Genomic DNA, 16,253 nt, shown 5'->3' on the forward strand with positions numbered 1-16,253 from the left:
AAATACAGTCAAACATGGTAAAGCAATTCCATTCCTATCACAAATGACAGGCAGTTTTCAACTACAAGAAAAAAAAAAAAAAAAAAAAAACTAAATGAAATAACCATATACTGTATATACAACTGAAAAAAAAAGAAGAAAAAAAAGATGCAGGTTATTCAAAGAAAACTGTACAATATCCAGTGCCTGTTATATCAGATTCTTCAAAATTCTCCAAGTCTTTAGGGGGTTTTGACAGGAAATTGCAAAGTTGAGTGCTCGGCTCTCGTGTTCACATTTCACAAGTTTAGAGTTTAGAGTCAAACCCACAGCACAGAAACAGACGAGGCCTTAGCAGCAATAGGTGCAGATCTGTTATTTGTACAGGATGTCGTAGTGGCCCGGTCGGTAGAGGAGGAAAATCTTGGGCTCTCCATCTTCAGGGAAGATGTGGTGATTGACCGTTCCTCCCTCTCCTCGATCCATGTACTCCACCTGGATGCACACATTTAAAGCCTGAGCCAGTGCTATAATGTGAATGTGGTCACTCTCTTTGGACATGGGCTCCACCTCCTGGCCAAAACAAAATGACATGTTGGTTTAAAATGTTGCAAAGTCATTGAAGAACAGGTTACTCTACAAGAACTGGATGAAAATGAATCACATCTTCAAAATCACAACACGAGTCAGTCAGAAATGACGCGTTGTTCAGTGTCACCTGTTGGCAAAACTCTCGAACGGTTCGGCCACCCTCTACGAAGTGCTGGAAGAAGCCTTCCTCTCTCTGCAGGTACCCAGAGGTCACCAGCCGCAGATAAACCACAAGATAATCCGACACGCTCTGCTCATTAAAGGAGCTGAGCAGCTCACCTACAGACGGTTGCTTATCACAAGCCTCAATCAGGTCCATGAACTGCAGTAAACAAGAGGAAATTCATCATACATCAAACAGGGCTGATGATTTGACATTTCCAGTGTGGTTACTTTAACTATTAAAAATTGTTTTAGTTAATTGAAATAACGCTGAAATAAAATAAAAATTATATTAAAAGGTTATAATTACAAAATTACAAAAATAATTTATAATTTTAATTACAAAAATTAAGCCATGGTCACACTAGACTTGGAGCACACAACATTTATTTGGACACTACAACAGTTATATGATATGATGTCACATTCAGTGGCATGTTTTCAAAAACAAATTCATCTTAAAAAAAATAAAATAAATAATAATATATATATATATATACACATACATACACACACAGTCATGGCCAAAAATATCAGCACCCTTGGTAAATATGATAAGAGAAGGCTGTGAAAATTAATCTGCATTGTTAATCCTTTTGATCTTTTCTTTTTTTTTTTAATTCACAAAAATCAAACCTTTCATTTGATAATAAGAATTTAAAATGGGGGAAATATCATTATGAAATAAATGTTTTTCTCTAATACACATTAGCCACAATTAACGGCACCCTTTTATTCAATGCTTTTTGAAACCTCCATTTGCCAGTTTAACAGCTCTAAATTTTCTCCTATAATGCCTGATGAGGTTAGAGAACACCTGACAAGAGATCAGAGACCATTCCTTCATCCAGAATCACTCCAGACCCTTTAGATTCCAAGCTTCATAACGGTGCTCCTCCTCTTCAGTTCACCACTCATTTTCTATAGGGTTCAGGTCAGAGGACTGGAATGGCCAGCAGAAGCTTGGTTTTGTGCTCAGTGACCCATTTTTGTGTTGATTTTGAGGTTTGTGTTTGGATTAATGTACAGTTGGAAGATCCAAACATGGCCCATTATAAGATTTCTAACAGAGTCAGTCACTTATTGATTTTTTATCTGTTGGTATTTGATAGAATCCATGATGCCGTGTGTCTAAACAAGATGTCCAGGACCTCCAGCAGAAATATAGGCCCACAAAATCAAAAATACAGCAGTATATTTCATTGTACGCATGGGGTACTTTTTATCCCCGTGTTCACCAAACCCATCTTGAGTGTTTGCTGCTAAAAAGCTCATTTTTTAGGTTTCATCTGACCACAGAAGCCAGTCCCATTTGAAGTTCCAGTTGTGTCTGATAACTGAATATGCTGGAGTGTGTTTTTGGATGAGCTAGGAGAATTTTTCTTAATACACTCCCAAACAACATGTGGTGATGTAGGTGCTGTTTGACAAAATTTTTTTATAGGTTTTCTGACCCCGAGACTCAACTATTTTCTGCAATTCTCCAGCTGTGGTCCTTGAAGAGTCTTTAGCCACTCAAACTCTCCTTCTCACTGTGCATTAGGACGATATAGACACACGTCCTCTTCCAGGCAGTTTCGTAACATTTTATGTTGATTGGAAATTCTTAATTATTGCCCTGATGGTGGAAATGGGAATTTTCACTGCTCTAGCTCTTTTCTTAAACCCACTTCACTAATTTGTGAAGCTCAATTATCTTTTGCTGCACATCAGAAATATATTCTTTGGTTTTTCTCATTGTGATGGATGATTAAGGGAATTTGGGCTTTGTTTTCCCTCCTATTTATATTTCTGTGAAACGGGAAGCCATGGCTGGATAATTTCATGTTCATAATCACCCTGGAGTGCTCAAAATTGTGAATATGAATGGGAATATACTTCAGAGATATTTTACTCATAAGAATTTCTAGGGGTGCCAATAATTGTGTCCAACATGTATTTGAGAAAAACATTTATTTCATAATGATATTTCCCCCCATTTTAAATTCTTATTATCCAATGAAAGGTTAGATTTTTGTGATTTTTTTTAAATAAAAGATCAAAATGATTAACAATGCAGATTAATTTTCACAGCCTTCTTTGATCATATTTTCCAAGGGTGCCGATATTTTTGGCTATGACTGTATGTATGTGTATATACACACACATATATACACACACACACACACACACACACACATATATACATATATATATATATACATATATATATATATATATATATATATATATATATATATATATATATATATGTGTGTGTGTGTGTGTGTGTGTGTGTGTGTATATATGTACAGTGCACAGTATAAATGAGTACACCCTTCTAAAACATAAATTCAGCAATTACGCTTTACTTAGATGACATGTTAGGGTTCTTTGGAAATATACTGTTCCAACAAGCCTGCTTGATCAATTACCAAAGAAGAATATCAAAATTATTCAGCAAAATATGATTTTCTTATCAAAGTGATAAAATGTTGTGTTGCATAAATGAGTACACCCTCCGGAAAGTTACTAAATAAAACTAAAGACAAAAAAAAAGAGAAATAACATGCAAGTGTCTCAGAGCCGGCAAAAGCTATGAAAAGAGTGACACTTTATCTCACAGAGTATGACGCAGCCTGCAGAAGTGACATGCATGGTTGTTGTCACCACTAGAATTACCTACTGTAGCCAAAGCAAAATAAACTCATTTAACCTCTTCCAAGGCTCATATTTACAAAATAGAGACTTCTGGGAATCCATACTCTGGTCTCAAGAGACCAAGTCAATACAAGAGTACAGTGAGAAATCCTTGGTACCCACAGTGACTCATAGGGATGAGTGAGTGCTGAAGGTGTGAGGTAGTTGTGCTTTATCAACGCTGTCATGAATTCACACACCACTGTGTGATGTAATACAAAAACTTGAAACAGAAGATGCTACCCTCCCCTCATTCCCTGCATTATTGGGCATTTTTTCAGCATGACAATGAAGATATTCATTCTCCCAAGGTGAAAATCCTTCAGTGGACACGTATTTCACTCAATCTTAGCACTCTTGAGCAACTGTGGGGGATTCTGTAGAGACAAACTGAGCAAAACTCCCCATTAAAGACCAGAGCATTTAAGGAAGTTGTCCTCCAGGAGTTAAACAGGACAGATGTGAAAATTTGTCATGAACTTGTACACTCAGTGCCAAGAGGGTCAGAGCAGTATACTTAAAGTTCTGGAGGACATACCAAGTACTAGAATATTATACATTTGCTGAATTAAATCTAGGGTGTACTCATTTCTGCAATCCTTCATTTAAACAAAATTGGCTAATTTACTTATCTTACAGAAAATATTGGCATATATTTTGTTGTTTTTATTAAGTATATGTTTAATACATTTCAATTTTGCCAACTTTCCATGAATTATATTAGTGATCATTAAGAAAATACATCTTTATATTTATTCAGAGGGGGTGTACTCATTTATGCTGTGCACCGTATATGTATATATATTAATTTATTCAAAAATATATAATCTAATTTATATAGAGATATCTTTATATGACATATCGATCTTCTAATGGTCACACGTCTTCAAGTAATACTAAATTTGAACTTTGTAAAGCAGCAAATTGCACGAGCTTGTGTTTCCAGTCTCTAGTATTCAAATACGAATAAATGAAAATCAGTGGAATGAAAAGTTTAATGCGACCGTCCCTTTACAAATTTTGGCTTAGCAACTAACTGATGTACTAAACTTAATAAAACTGAATTAAAGCTAAATATTTAAACAAGTAACAACAAAAAAACTAATGACAATTAAGCACATGAATAAACTAAAATTAAACTAAAAAAATATTCAAATAAAAGCTAATTTGATATAAAAACTGTAAATATAAACTATGATAATAAATAATAAATAATAAAAGTAATAACACTGGACAAAAATGTAAAAAAAAAATAATAATAATAATAATAATAATACTAAAATAAATAAAAAATAAAATGTTTTAGTTCATATCCATCCAAAGACTCACTGTGTTGTGAAAATCTTCAATGGTGAATTCTGTGAAACCTTGGCTCACCAGATCCTGTTTACTCTTGGCAGCAATAGCCTTGAACCTGCCAAGTGAACACAACCACACAGAGTCTTAGAGGAATGTACTCAAGGTTACAGAAGCTACTTAAGACCATTATCTTCTCCTCATACTTTCATGTAAATTATCTTAACAGGCTTGACACAACAAGTAGTTTCTATGTCCACACTGAAAGTGAAAACGGTGCGTGATGTGAAACGTTAAGAACATATTTAATGTTTAATATCCAGTTTTGTAGAGTGGGAATCATTTATTCAACCAAATGAATAAACAATGTTCATTCAGTTGAATGTAGGCCAGCAGGTGGTTACCTATGTAATTCTTTGCTGTCTTCAAGTAAAGACTCCAGATGTGAGAAACCAAAAGCTCTGTAGAAACAGTTCCCATCTGGCCGTGTTTTGCGTATAGATGAGTACTTCTTCTGCAAGTCCTGTTGATAAAACAGTTTGATTTGTTAAATAAAAATAACAGACAGAAATCAGGGTTTCTCTGCTTGAATATATTTGTGCATAAATAAACATTATATGCTCTCTTAGCTCTAGGGTATGTGACTTGATAATTAAGATAAAAGATAAGTGCATAATTAATGCATAACATTCCATAAACATTCATTCACTATTGAAACGTTTCACTTACTCTTATCTTCTGCTGGTAAATGGAGTCATCGTCAGCATACTCTCGCTTAAGTATAGACAGCTCCTGTCTTTCTGACACCAGAGAAATATTGGTCGCTATCTACAATGACATTCAGGATGGGTTAAAGAGTGAAACTTAATGAGCAACGTGCATATATGTGACCCTGGACCACAAAAACCAATCTTAAGTGTCAATTTTTCAAAACTAAGATTTATACATCATCTGAAAGCTGAATAAATAAGCTTTCTATTAGGGCTGGGCGATATATCGCATGCGATATGCATGCGCATCTCCTCAGTAAAGCCGGTTCCTTGATTAGCGGTAAATCTCCATCACCTGTTTTAAATGCGATATATCGCCCAGCCCTACTTTCTATTGATGTATGGTTTGTCAGGATTGGACAATATTTGGCCGAGATACAACTATTTGAAAATCTGGAATCTGAGGGTGCAAAAAAATCTAAATGTTGAGAAAATCGCCTTTAAAGTTGTCCAAATGAAGTTCTTAGCAATGCATATTAATAATCAAAAATTAAGTTTTGATATATTTACGGTAAGAAATTTACAAAATATCTTTATGGAAAATGATCTTTCCTTAATATACTAATGATTTTTGGCATAAATAAAAATTTATAATTTTGACCCATACCATGTATTTTTGGCTATTGCTACAAATATACCCCAGCGACTTAAGACTGGTTTTGTGGTCCAGGGACACATATTAATACATGTATATGAGGCTTAAATGCCAGAAATAACCACGGTTCCCACACCATTTAAAAAATGAATTCCAGTAACTCATTATATTTTAGTACCATAATACTATTGCAGTTTTATGAATATTTTGAATTGTTTTTGTGTCTATATAGTTTTTAATCATTTTACTTTAGTTTTAGTTAATACATCTAATTTTTACAAAATACACAAGAAATGTTTCCTTGGCAACTAGCTGAGAAAAATAGAATAAAATATTTAAAATATAAAATGTTTTAGTTTTACTTAATTATAACAACCCTGGTTTTAATACATTTCTTTCAATTGTACAACAAAGCAAAATGTTCACCTGTTGAGTGCATTGTTGACATACTTTATACTAGAGAACCAACGTGTGTATAAAGCATCACAGAACACTATAAAAATAAAAATTATTAAAATTATGGCTCAACAATTACCTCTTGTTGAATCTTATCTTGCTGTGCAATAATGGCTTCATCATATGCAAGACAATTCAGACCTGTCAAAGAACAAACACAATTAAGTGTAAAATATAGTCCGTTTTGCCTATTACTTGACAACGGGCACAAACCATAATTGTACATGGTCAGTCATAAACATTATTATTGCTGTTACGAGTGTAACGTTAATGGTATTTTTACATTTGTTTCACAGTGCAGTGTTTTCTAAAACGTTTGAGTGTCACACTTCGGAGCATTTTCTTTTATTAAATGTTTATATAACGCTAATGGTTGCAACGTTATATAGCATTTTATAAAGAAGCTTATAACATATATATGTTTATATTAAAACATAAACAATGAACTCTATATTGTCGTTAGCAAAGCGCTAGCTGCTCATCCAAGCAGCTCATGCGCTTCACTCAGCTCAAAACAACATCCGCATGAGTAAACCGATACAAACAGAAGCTGGTTCTGGTCAAATTGCGGTAAAGTAATTCTCACCGTCAGCCTCTTTTTGAGAGATCTCCTGCTGTTGCTCCTCCGCCATGTTCCTGCTGAACAGTCATTTCCGGTCACCTGATTGATTGGAACCGTTGGAGATGAATCCACTTCCGGTTGAGATTCTTTGCCTGAATACCCTGATGATCACTACGCTTGTTTTACATGGTTTCCTTTGTGAATGTGCATGTTTTGAATTGAGTTCAGTTTTCCCCTATAAAATCTGGTGGTAACTGGTAAGTATACGCTTTGACAATAAATTATTAATAACTAAAAATAACTTTTTTTTTTCACGAACCAGCTAAGTCACCAGTGACAAACTCTCACAGACAATTAATTTTCTAAGCGTCATCTTAAAACAAACTAATATATCGAACTAAAATAAATACATCATGCCATTAAATAATTTTAAACATTTCTGAAATAATGCTAAATAGTTATATTTGTATGTGTATATGCAAAATAATATTCAAAATGTTATAGATATTAATAAAATGCTAATTATATAATGATGCCATGTGACACTTTGTTCAGTTAATGGGATTTTTTCCAAATGAGCTGATGACCTGAAATAAAAGGAGATAATTAAACAATGGCCGGGATTGCAAACAGCCACCAAATATGGAGTTTTTTTTTTTTATTATATGAAATCTTTATGACTGAAAACTCAAGTGATATGTATGTTTGTCAGCATATTTTGGAGAACTCTGTATGCAACATTTTATCACACCAAATAAATGATTTATTAAGTGCAAGATTCTATCAATAATCTTAAATTTGATGTACAAGCCTTTCTGAGTTACTGAGTAAAGTTAATTCACTGAATTGCTAATATACAAGATTTAAAATGCCAAAACCTATTATTTCACACTCGCACGTATAACTATTTAGCCTTTATTTAAAAAATAATTTAATGGTATGATGTATTTATTTTTGCTTGATACTCTAAGATGACACTTATAAAATAAATATACTATGAGAGTTGGTCACTGGTGCCTTGCCTCATATAACAAGCTACTGAAAAGCAATATATATTTTTCCAGTATTGTCAAAAAAGTAATGGAAAACAGAGAGACAAAGAATTTAAGGATTTAAATAATGATTTATTTCAACTGTAACAGCTCCAGGTGAGGAGGATTGAATCACCCATGATTACGTTATCACACAGTTAGTAAGAAGGAGCAAACAGCTCAGTGTAACAAAGACCGGAGTGTCTGGAGGAAAGTAAACGGTCGCATGGAGAGGTAGCAGGGTGGCTCAAAGGAGACAAATTGTTCCGCTGATTAGGTAAGATGGAGGTCTGTGAGATGGTGGTCCCAACATGTTAAAAGCAATAAAACCAGACAAACTGCGTTCAGTCCATGACAAGTAGATCACTCAGACTAAGCAGCAGCCTTCTTTTTGTAGTTTTCCAGGTTAGCCAGAATCCACCCGGATGGTCCCAGGATGGTAAAAGTAAATGCGATCAGACCAATTACGGTCTCCTGTGAAAATAGACACAAGAACCAAAGAGCTGTTAGAGCAGTAGATGCTAAAAACCGGTTTATTTAACCGTTCATGGCAACATACAGATGCTTTTATATTTCTGCTATCACTTTCTGCTATCGTCTTTTTTGATATAAATACAAGCTTATCGGTGCCATACAACTCAAAACGGCTAACTTACTGAGACTACAAACTATAATGAAATAAAAACGCCCTCGAGATCTTCGTTAATAATTTAGGGGGAGGATATAACATTGAGGATATACACAACTGTTGTATACTTGTATTATCTTACTAACAGACCAGTTGCGTTGTAAATAATGACTATTTTTCTTAGCGGAAGCTTATCTGTGATGCCCGGTTTCCTAAATAGCTCAAAACATAAACAAAACGACATTTAAAACGAGTATTAAATTAATTTACTTACTCTTTATAGTTAAACTGAAAATAACTTCAAAATGGAGATTCGATTCAACATCTATCGCCTGTCAACACCACGACCTTCTATATATAACCGCGATCGGCCGAGAAGGTTTTAGCTAACGTTACCGTTTCAGTCCAAAACGAAGGCGAAAGTACAAAAATGATCTATTCGTGATCAACACCTGGATTAGAAACTAGTCGGACTTTTATGGCTGTATATAACGCTTCCGATCATCACAGCGAGTCTAAAGGTGAATGCCAAGGAGATCACGGCCTGCCCTTCACGAGCTGCAGAGGAAACAAGCAGCGCTCTACAGATACTCACAACGGGCCCACACTTATCCTTGGCAGGGCGCGTGGTGATGTTGGCTCGCTGGGTGATGGCTGATCCCCGCAGAACCGGAGCGGCGCGGACGCGAGCGATTCCCCGCAGAAGTCCAGACATCTTGATCCTCTGAAATCGAGTGTGTGTAATGAACAGGAAGAGGCGGACACCGGAATGTGCGGCAAGACTGCAGCAAGCGCTCATGGGTAACAACATCCGCTTGCTTCTGGGAGTTGTAGTTTTTTTTTTAGCATAAACCATATTTAGTTAGTCTGTTAAAAATAAACATTCTTGCACCGACACCAATTATACGTTAAGATTATTCATTCCATTCGTGTAGTTGTTATGAAACAGTGACACTGTTTTTTCCGTCATGTATAGTTAAATGGTCACTGAACAATCTTCTTTTACCTCTTTCATAACAGTCTGGCTTCATACAACCTGATGGGCCTAGTAGAACATGTGCCAGCTGACGCAAAAGAGCAAGTAATTCATTCAGATCCTTGTCTGCATACTATGAGAAGATATTTATTGTTAAACTACTAAGGAGTAAGGGCAACGCCATCACCCAAAATTCACAGGTCGTGGGGCAAATTTTTAAGGTCGAACCATGCTTCATGCGTAACTGTGTGAAAATATATTATGTTATAATTGTCCTAGTTTTCACAAAGTTCAGGTCAGGTTATCAAGTTTTCTGTGTATAAGCATATACCATGACATAGTCTTGCTTAGAAAAATATATACATTTCCAACATGAGGGGAAAAAGTTTGTTTTACACACATTGACCCTTTGTGAACGCGTGGTCTTATTCATCACAGTTTGTTGTAAATTGCCAGATTAGGAGTCTGTAACTAAATGTTATAGTCCATTTAATGGATTTTCAAATACATTGAAAAAATATTTTAGTTATGAAGCACAAAACCCCTATGGAATCCCGTTTCCGCCAGGTAAGAAAAAAATTAATGCCTCAAAAAGTCGAAATTATGACATACTAAATCGAAATTACGAGATAAAGTCAAAATTACGCGTTATTAAGTCATAATTTCGAGATAAAAAGTCAAAATTATGACTTCAAAAGTCGAAATTATGAGATAAAATGTCGAAATTATGACTTAACTATGTCATAATTACGAGATAAAAAGTCGAAATTATGACTTGCTGCTGGCTCATCTACACGACAGGACGCACGATGATGTGAACACACTAAGTAGTAGCCTGATCTAGTAGTTTGATGATCATTGCCATAATTAGCGGAACGGCATGGAAAAGTATGAGCAAACCCACCCTTGAAAGCATTTCAAGCAAAGAATTGCATCACCCCAAGTAAGTCGCAAAATTACAGAAGTAGGCCTATTGCACATATGTAAAGCCTAGAATGATCCCGCATCATGTTCAGAATTTAATCATTGACTGGCGCATAAACGCTCTTTAACAACAGCCTAGGCCATATGGAAAAATTAGAACACTGTGGAAATGTTGAAGTTTGCAGATGTAAGTTATAATAATGATTAGCATGTAACATTTATGGGGAAACATAAAGCTACCATAATTCCAACAAAAAATATTAATTGGGTCAAATTTACTGCATAAATACGTGGCTACTGTCTTGAAATTGTATTTTATTATACGTGTTTACATATGCTTAATAGTAATAATGTTTATCCATGTTGTTGTGATGTGCAGCCTAGGAAGTATGGTTTAAAAAAAAAGAAGAAAAAAAACAATCAGAAATGATATATGTAAAACCTATTAATTTCATGTATCTTATTTATTTGTCATACAATCATCAATTCAGTTTCGATATCGAACCAAGACGGATTTCTCGTTGTGATTTCTATTGTTCGTTCAAAGTCGTACCCTCCACTAGATGGCAACACAGACCGATCTGATAGCAGCTCAAATTTATGTTGATAGACGTAACCAGCATTGAGGTATTATTATATACATCGTTGTCTTCTAGGATGGATGACATTTATGACTTTATGAAGTCAAGAAACGTTTCAGATGACATCATACAGCGAATGCAACAGGATAAGGTATTCATGAAACTGTTAAATATGTATCACATGTAGCCTACAGTCCCTAAAAATTGTCACAGAGAAACTTTGGAACAATATATTCTGTTTAAATTTTCTCCAGTAGAAGTGCTTAAACTGCTCTTTCTTGATATACTGAGTACTCAATACCGAGTACTGAATCCTATGTCTCTGGTTCAAAAAACAGACTGCCCTTATAACTCACTATAAACCCCTGGGTTTATAACAACCAGTTGACTGTACATTATTCCTTATACATTATAGTTAATCCAAGTCCCCTTTAATTCTATAGTGCTCAATACACATTTTGTTTTAAAGCAGCTTTACAGTAAGAAACAGGAAAATTATGGTCTTAAAGAATAATAAATAACGACATTGTTCAGCTGAAGTCAATTCAGCGTTAATTCAGTTATGTTCAAAAACAGGTTATGATCACTTATGAAATTAGATCAAATACCTTGTAAACAATAGTGTCATTGTCCATCTCAGCTCAGTTCTCACCCAATTTCAGTTCAGTTGAATCAGTAATATTTCTGAACTATACCTCACAGTGTCACTGACATTAGAGAATGGTAAACGTATATTTAAAGTGTTCTTTTTGCAGATTGATTGCAGTGTCATACAGCTTATGACAGATGACCAGCTGAAGGAATATCTGCCTTCCTATGGTGACCGACTGGCTGTTCATGGATACTGCAGGCGAAAAGAACAAGATCCCAGTGGCCGAAAAGCTAAACTTTTTGATCGGCTGAGAACCAGGCTAGCAAGAAGCAAAGGTGACACTGACAATGTATGTGAAAAAACAATGTCAAAAAATGCTCAAAAGAGTATGCGAAAAATTGAGATGGGATGGATGCATTTTCGAGAAGGGAAGTTTACTCAGGTCCGAACAAAAAGGTGGGGTACACGGAAAATCTCTGTGTCAAAGGACTGTAGAAAAAAGGATCTACTTGAAAAGGCTGTCAAGTTGTTTTTTCCTGGTGAGAAAAGTTCAGAGGGAAACTTCACAGATTTTGTGGTTGATGTAACAGACTTTAAAGAGCAAGCAATAGATGACCAGATTACAGTTGGAGAACTTTATGAGCTGACCAAATTACCAGTCTTGCGTTTTTACTTGACAACCAAGAAGAAAATCATCCCTAGTGACACGCAGTCAGACACACAGTTCCACTTCAGCAGCGAAACAATTGCGTAGAGAGCGGAAAACATGCAAGATTCCTGGTCTCCCACACGTACCAGCCAGTCCGCTCTGTTCTCTGAGAATGTTGAGCCAGATCTAATTTACATAAGCAGTAGCGCTGTAATTGCAACAGGCAGTGATGATGTTTTTTTGTCTGACTCAATAACTAGCGTGCCTGATGCATCAAGTGCGATTGAGACTGATGCAGCCAGACAGCCAGAGGTGGACAATCTGGAGGATAGTGGCACTGTAACAGTCTCCACTGGACACATCTCTGGGCTGGAAGACACTGCGCTAGATGACACCTTACCTCTTTTAGAGGAATCATATTCTCTTCCTTCTCCAATTGATAACTCACCAGAGCCGTTTGTTCAGAGTGAAAGGGTGAAGAAAATTCTTGTTCTTCATCGTGGCCAGGCCCTTCGACAGCTTATTGCACATTTTTGTGACAAAAGTGTCTTGACAGATAACATATCTATGAAAGTCATTCTTCCTGATGGACGGCTAGAAAATGCTGTTGATGAAGGGGGGGTTTTGAGGGATGTGCTTTCTGAGTTTTGGAATGACTTTTATGAGCAATGCTCTTTGGGAAATAGTTTTAAGGTCCCTTATCTACGACATGACTTTGGTCAACAAGAGTGGGAAAGCATTGGCCGAATCATTGCATTTGGTTGGCTAAAAGAGAAGTACCTGCCTGTAAAAATAGCACCTGTAATGCTGGAACAGGCAGCTCATGGATGTGTCACAACAAGTCTTGTGGACTGCTTTCTCAGATATGTTACAGAATCAGACAGGGTGATCCTAGAATCATGCCGTTCACATTTTGAAGATGTGGACAAAGAAGAGCTGTTTGAGGTGATGGATCATCATAACTGTCGAAGAATCCCAACAGCAGATAATATTGAGCAGCTCTTGGAGGAGATGGCACATCAGAAGTTGATTCAAGAACCTGCGTTTGTGATAGAGCAGTGGCATGATGTGCTTGCACCTATGAGAATTGAGCTCCAGGACATCGCAGCTGCCTATGATGAACTCCAACCGACATCAAGAAAGGTCATGAAATCAATAGCTTACCCTGCTACGATGAATGTACAACAAAAACAAACTGGCAGGTATCTAAGTACATTTCTTAGAGAATCAGATAAACAACACCTGTCCCTCTTCCTTCGGTTTTGCACCGGGTCAGATTTGTTCCTGGGAAAGAACATCACCGTTAGCTTCACACAACTGGAAGGCTTTCAAAGACGACCCATTGCACACACATGTGGCTGTTACCTGGAGCTGCCTGTGAATTATGATAACTACCCAGAGTTTCGCCACGAAATGAACAAAGTGTTAGAGAGCAACATATGGGTCATGGATATAGTCTAGGACACTTAGTATAGGCCTACTATTTAGGAAGGAACTGAAGCTAAGCTTAAACAACCTAAAAAGCTTTATTTTTTGTTTTTTTCTCAAGATGTGATTTACATGTTCACATTTCCAAAGTTCCTGTTAATATTCTCTCTAAGGCACAAGAGAAGGAACTGAAGTTAAGCTTAAACAACATAATTGAGGTCAAAGCAAGCTTTATTTTTTGTTTTTGTCTTTTTTTTTCAAGATGCGTTTTACATGTTCACATTTCCAAAGTTTCTGTTAATATTCTCTCTGAGGCACAAAGTTTGAAAGGGCCTTTTTGATATTCCAGTAACAAAGATTCTACAATTTGTCATGTATTTTGATAAAAAGAAGTTTTTCTACACATATTATACAAAACTTTCCTTTTGTTTTTATTCTCGTCATCACTGTTCTTTCATTACTATAACACAAGTAGCCTATGCTACAGTTTATTTAAATGTATTTTTTTTCCAATTGCAATTTTGGAATGTGTTGTTTTGGGACAATTAAACAATTCCCTTGTTAAAACACAACTTGTTTGTCTTCATTACTGACCAGTAGAATACAAATATCAAATGTTAAGTCTTCAGCAACACATTTTTTAGTTACGAGGCTCCAACACACTGTTGTACAATGTACAAGTCCACTGCTGCAAACACATCATTTGTAAGGTTCAAATCATGCTCTGACATAAGATCAACACATGTGTTAAAAATGTCTTCATCGCATGGAAAGTCCTTGAAAATACACTCTTCTAAACAGACTTGAACCTTCTCCAGATGTACTGGATGCAGGTGGTCTGTGGCTCCATATAGATGAGATACTGCATACATGATGGATGGTCGGCCATGTGGTGACCGTGAGTTGTGGACGGGCCGTATTCTGTGATTGTTCCAAGCTAAGACAATCTCATCAAGCTCTTCCTGTAAGGAAACGTATTGAAACAGAGTTAGTAGATGTCTGTCAATCTATGTGTGTAGCAGGAGAATCAAACAGAGCATGCATCATGGAACCAGGTAATCAAACCACAGAAAATGTGCAATGAATAGAATTAAGATATTTTACATTTTTGGTATGCATAATAAAAATGATTTATAACATTAAAAATACACTGATTGAGTGAGGACGTCAATAAAAGATGTGAGCCAAGTTACAATTCCATGTTAGACTATAGGTGACATCTGGTGGACACTTGGGGAAGTGACAGGCAAAACTGAGTGACATTTGCAGAATGTTATTTTACTTTTGATCTGATCTATTTCAGTTTATAATAACTATAGTTAATTTTGCCTTTAAACACCAGGTCTATGCTACAGTTAAATAAATCTAATAAAGTGTATTGAAAATTATCAGGATTTTGTGACTGTGTTTCTCTGTCTGTGTGTGTGTGTGTGTGTGTGTGTGTGTGTGAAGCCCTGTGTGGATAAAATCTTAGAGCCTTACTCCATTCAGATTAAATTAAATAACATTTTTAGATAAACTCTTGCTAGCTTTTATCGTGTTAATCAGCTTTATAGCCTATTTTCAGTTCTCGTAATTGATGGAACAAAATGTGGAAGTTATTGTTGGTTTAAACCAGTATTCCTTTTTCAGTTAACATATTAAGAATACTTTTGTAACTTTTAATGCCTAGCCAAACCATTTTGAATACAGTATCCCGACATAAATTTAGACTATATTAAGCCTACTGAACTCCACATAAAATCGGTGACTACAAAGTCCTCTAAAAGACATTAATGCAATCAAGGCAGTTGCGATAAATGAGATCTCACCTGGATTTTGTTAAGGAAACAGAACTGGACCAAGGATTTGTCCAAAAGAGTGTCTGCGAAGTGCCCATCCTCTCTCAGTTTGTCAAAGAGGTCTATCCAAAATTGGACACATTCACTTCGCAGAGTGAGCCACCATCTTTCGATGCGCTGGTTTCCAGAGCTTGGGCCAAAAGTAACATGGTCTGTTTCTGGTCGATCCTCAGAAAAAGTCAAAAATTTTGCATCTCAGCCAAATGAACATTTTCTGTTCCTAAATCTAGCCTTACTCTAGCAGGACACCCCCCAGCTTTAATTACTGCATCCATGAAGTATCCAGCAATGAGTCTTGGATCATTGTTGGTCTTGTATGCCTCAAGCCATATCATGCTCCTGGAAAATCCATCAATACATCCACTTATTCCGATTCCAAATGGCTTCAGCTTGTCATAGCCATCTACGTGCCACACAAAGTTCGGACCACGGCTATGATATACACGCCGCCTCAGTCGATTTCTTGACCTCAAGTTAACCCCTTCACCATCTAAAAGCCGGAGCAGAACTCGC

The 16,253-nt window shown here is 36.1% G+C and overlaps 3 protein-coding genes across 7 annotated transcripts; 1 reads left to right on the forward strand and 2 right to left on the reverse strand.

Annotated features, from left to right (window-relative positions):
* Positions 1-31: 31 nt before the first annotated feature.
* Positions 32-7,227, reverse strand: otub1a (OTU deubiquitinase, ubiquitin aldehyde binding 1a). The gene is made up of 7 exons (XM_058758816.1): positions 7,115-7,227; positions 6,608-6,669; positions 5,437-5,535; positions 5,112-5,230; positions 4,741-4,825; positions 698-892; positions 32-552 (listed from the first exon to the last, which is right to left on the reverse strand). The coding sequence occupies exons 1-7, from the start codon at positions 7,158-7,160 to the stop codon at positions 355-357; spliced, it is 804 nt and encodes a 267-aa protein (XP_058614799.1). The 5' UTR covers positions 7,161-7,227; the 3' UTR covers positions 32-354.
* Positions 7,228-8,193: 966 nt separating this feature from the next.
* On the reverse strand, positions 8,194-9,528 carry LOC131529209 (cytochrome c oxidase subunit 8B, mitochondrial). The gene is made up of 2 exons (XM_058758817.1): positions 9,345-9,528; positions 8,194-8,595 (listed from the first exon to the last, which is right to left on the reverse strand). The coding sequence occupies exons 1-2, from the start codon at positions 9,462-9,464 to the stop codon at positions 8,494-8,496; spliced, it is 222 nt and encodes a 73-aa protein (XP_058614800.1). The 5' UTR covers positions 9,465-9,528; the 3' UTR covers positions 8,194-8,493.
* Positions 9,422-14,529, forward strand: LOC131529207 (uncharacterized). 5 transcript variants are annotated; one of them, XM_058758815.1, is made up of 3 exons: positions 9,481-9,550; positions 11,306-11,381; positions 11,986-14,529. In XM_058758815.1, exon 3 carries the CDS (start codon positions 12,589-12,591, stop codon positions 13,930-13,932), a length of 1,344 nt encoding a protein of 447 aa, XP_058614798.1. In that variant the 5' UTR covers positions 9,481-9,550; positions 11,306-11,381; positions 11,986-12,588; the 3' UTR covers positions 13,933-14,529. The 5 variants fall into 5 exon arrangements, with proteins under 5 accessions (XP_058614797.1, XP_058614798.1, XP_058614795.1 ...); XM_058758812.1 differs by lacking the exon at positions 9,481-9,550 and adding an exon at positions 9,664-10,668; XM_058758814.1 differs by lacking the exon at positions 11,306-11,381 and having other exon boundaries at positions 9,422-9,550.
* Positions 14,530-16,253: the final 1,724 nt, after the last annotated feature.

Source organism: Onychostoma macrolepis, chromosome 21 (assembly GCF_012432095.1).
Source record: "Onychostoma macrolepis isolate SWU-2019 chromosome 21, ASM1243209v1, whole genome shotgun sequence".
NCBI lineage: Eukaryota > Metazoa > Chordata > Actinopteri > Cypriniformes > Cyprinidae > Onychostoma > Onychostoma macrolepis.